Here is a 2,909-nt window from a genome sequence, read left to right as displayed (position 1 = left end):
TCACTCAAAAAGAATCGCCTGGATTTCCTTTGAATTTTTAACGCATTTTTCTGTTCAATGGCAAGCGTTTATGATGGAGGAAATCTATTTAAGGTTGCCTCCAGTCCTCTCCTTCGAAACTACATACTTCTGTTTGTTGCGGGGATGTCTGAAAATCTTTACATTTATCCTGGATTACCGCCCCTTGGACTTCCATGTTCATCCAGTATACTCCCATCCTCTGCAATCGGCGGTATAAAGGGATTCCTCCTGTCTGTCCGCATGACTCTTCATGAACGCGATTTAGTATTTTTTGCGCTTCTACCTTTCCTACACACTGCGACAAAGCACATCCGGATGTTCGAAAGTATATCGCTCCTCGGACTACAACAAATTGTTTTAGCACTTTAATGGGTAATAACTGATCATCCTCTTCTCTAGTCAAGTCTTCGATATATGTTGTTCTCCAATCATCTTTCAATTCGAACGCTGGGTCTTTTTTCCACGTGCTGGGTAATGCCCTTCTTTTCACCACTGCGGTTCCTTCGCCGGCTTTGTTCAATTGTATCTTTGCCGCTAAGGTAGCTAACGCGTCCGCGTATTTGGTTGTGGATCTTCCAGTATGCTCAATAATGGTGCTTCCTCTCCTCGCTAACAGCTCTTGGGCTTCCGCTTGGTATGGTGCCAAGTGCGCCTATTTTACCTGGAAGTCACTTGATACTTGGTTTATGACTAGTTTCGAGTCCCCCTTGATTGCCCCTAAATTGAGCTCTTCAGCCATTCATAATCCGAGAATCAATGCTTCATACTTTGACACATTATTGCTACATTCAAAGTCTATCTTGAAAGCAAATGATAACAATTCTCTTTTGGGTGTCTCAAATACTATCCCCGCTCCTCTATAAGAGCTATATGATGAACCGTCAAATAACATTGTCCAGCGCTTTTCTTCCTCGACTTCTGCAACTTCTCTAGGTATTTCATCACTTATTTCCGTCATATCCATGCCTGGGAATGCGGCCAATAAATCTGCCAATGCTTGCCCGCGTACTCCTTTAGACCGCTGAAAATTTAGCTCAAATTTAGATAGTTGTAGTAGCCAGCGGGCTGTCCTGCCGGATAACACTAGTTTTGTTGCTAGATAAGCGATCTTATTAGCGGTTTCTACCACTATGGTTTCATGAGCGAGCAAATAAGATCGTAATTTTTGTGCGGCATATATGAGCGCTAAGCATGCTTGTTCTGCTTTAAAATATCTGAAATCCGCGTCTCTAAACCCATTGCTGATATAGTGAATCGGGTATAGCTGGTCGTTGCCGAGGTCTTGAGCCAACAGTGCTCCGATCTCCATATTAGTGAATGCTGTGTATAGGTAGAGAGGTTCGCCTTTGACAGGGGACATAGGACCCGCGTGATGATTAGACATTCTTTGAGCATCTGAAAGGCTTGCTCTTGATCATCTCCCAATTCGAATTGCCTATTTTTCTTCAATAGCGGTGTGAATGCAGATAGTAGTTGTGCCAGCCCAGGGATAAATCTCCGGATGTAAGACACTCTGCCTATAAAAGTTTGTAACTCTTTTACATTTGCAGGTGACCTTATATTGGTTATCGCTTCAACCTTGTCCGGGCCAATCTATATCCCATTGTTTGTAACAACGAACCCTAAGAATTTTCCAGAAGTGACTCCAAAGGCGTATTTGAGAGGATTCATCTTTAAGTGATACTATCTACATCTGTTGAAAACACGCCTTAAGTGGTCGAGATGATCTTCTCGTGCTCGGGACTTTACCACCACATCGTCTATGTAAACTTCCATAAATTCATGCATCATGTCATGGAAGATAGCTACCATTTCCCATTGGTAGGTTGCACCCGCGTTCTTGAAACCAAACGGCATCACAACATAATAGAAATTACCGTACGGGATTTGGAAGGCTATCTTATGCGCATCTTCTGCAGACATCTTGACTTGGTTGTATCCACTGAACCCATCCATAAAATAAAACATGACATATCTGCATGTGTTATTCACCATTATATCAATGTTTGGAACTGGAAAGTCGTCTTTAGGGCATGCTCGATTCAGATCTCGATAGTCGACACAACATCGGACCTTTTCATTCTTCTTTGCTACTGGTACGATATTAGCCAGCCACACGGGATGTTGGATCGGTTTAATGAATTTGGCTTTCAGCAACTTCTCCACCTCTTCCTTAATTGGCAATTCTATTTTTTTCTGGGAAATTATGGCTTCGTTGCTTGACTGGCTTGTACTCGGGTGAGACGTCGAGGTTGTGCGTGATCAAACTGCTGTCGAGACCCGGCATTTTGTCATACGTAAATTGATAAGCACGAAAATGCTACATTTAATACCCATATTTATATTAGCTAGGACTCGATATTTTGGCTAATAACACCGGTTCAAGTCTTTTGCAGAAAATACAGGTATTTATGATTATCGAAAGATAAACAGCTAAAGTGGGAGTTATATTTTCCAACAGAAGAGAGCTTCAAATGTGGCTGGCCTAGTATGTTTATATATTAGCACCGCTCAATCCCGGCCCACGAGTGGCTGCAGAGAAACAATAGTTGTGGCCTCATTTTCACCAAAATTCTTGTTGAAATGTTCAAAGCATCTGAACAGCCTTTTATGTTCCTTCCTAAAGCAAGAAGAAATTCATTTCTAAGGCAAGCAACTCGAGTTTGGATAGGAAGGAAGATATTTGTTGGTTGTTACTTATATAGTGATTGATCACGCTGTTAATGGAGAAGTAAATGGATGCTTCCATAAACAACCCATGGTAATGAAGATTGATGCATGGGAGTTGTTGTCATTGGTGACACGTTGAGTTGATGCTGCGAACTTAAATTTATTGCCGAGATAACAGCATTGGATGTTGTATTTGCCGAAGTTTGAGTACTGAGCTG

General features: G+C 41.9%; 1 protein-coding gene across 1 annotated transcript; it reads right to left on the bottom strand.

Annotated features, from left to right (window-relative positions):
• Positions 1-760: 760 nt before the first annotated feature.
• Positions 761-1,405, bottom strand: LOC113306482. Its single transcript, XM_026555412.1, has one exon. The coding sequence runs from the start codon at positions 1,403-1,405 to the stop codon at positions 761-763; it is 645 nt and encodes a 214-aa protein (XP_026411197.1).
• Positions 1,406-2,909: the final 1,504 nt, after the last annotated feature.

The sequence above is a fragment of the Papaver somniferum genome, chromosome 8 (genome assembly GCF_003573695.1).
Source record: "Papaver somniferum cultivar HN1 chromosome 8, ASM357369v1, whole genome shotgun sequence".
Classification (NCBI taxonomy): Eukaryota; Viridiplantae; Streptophyta; class Magnoliopsida; order Ranunculales; family Papaveraceae; genus Papaver; species Papaver somniferum.
Note: the sequence above shows the minus strand (reverse complement) of the source record. Positions and strands in the feature narration are given on the sequence as shown.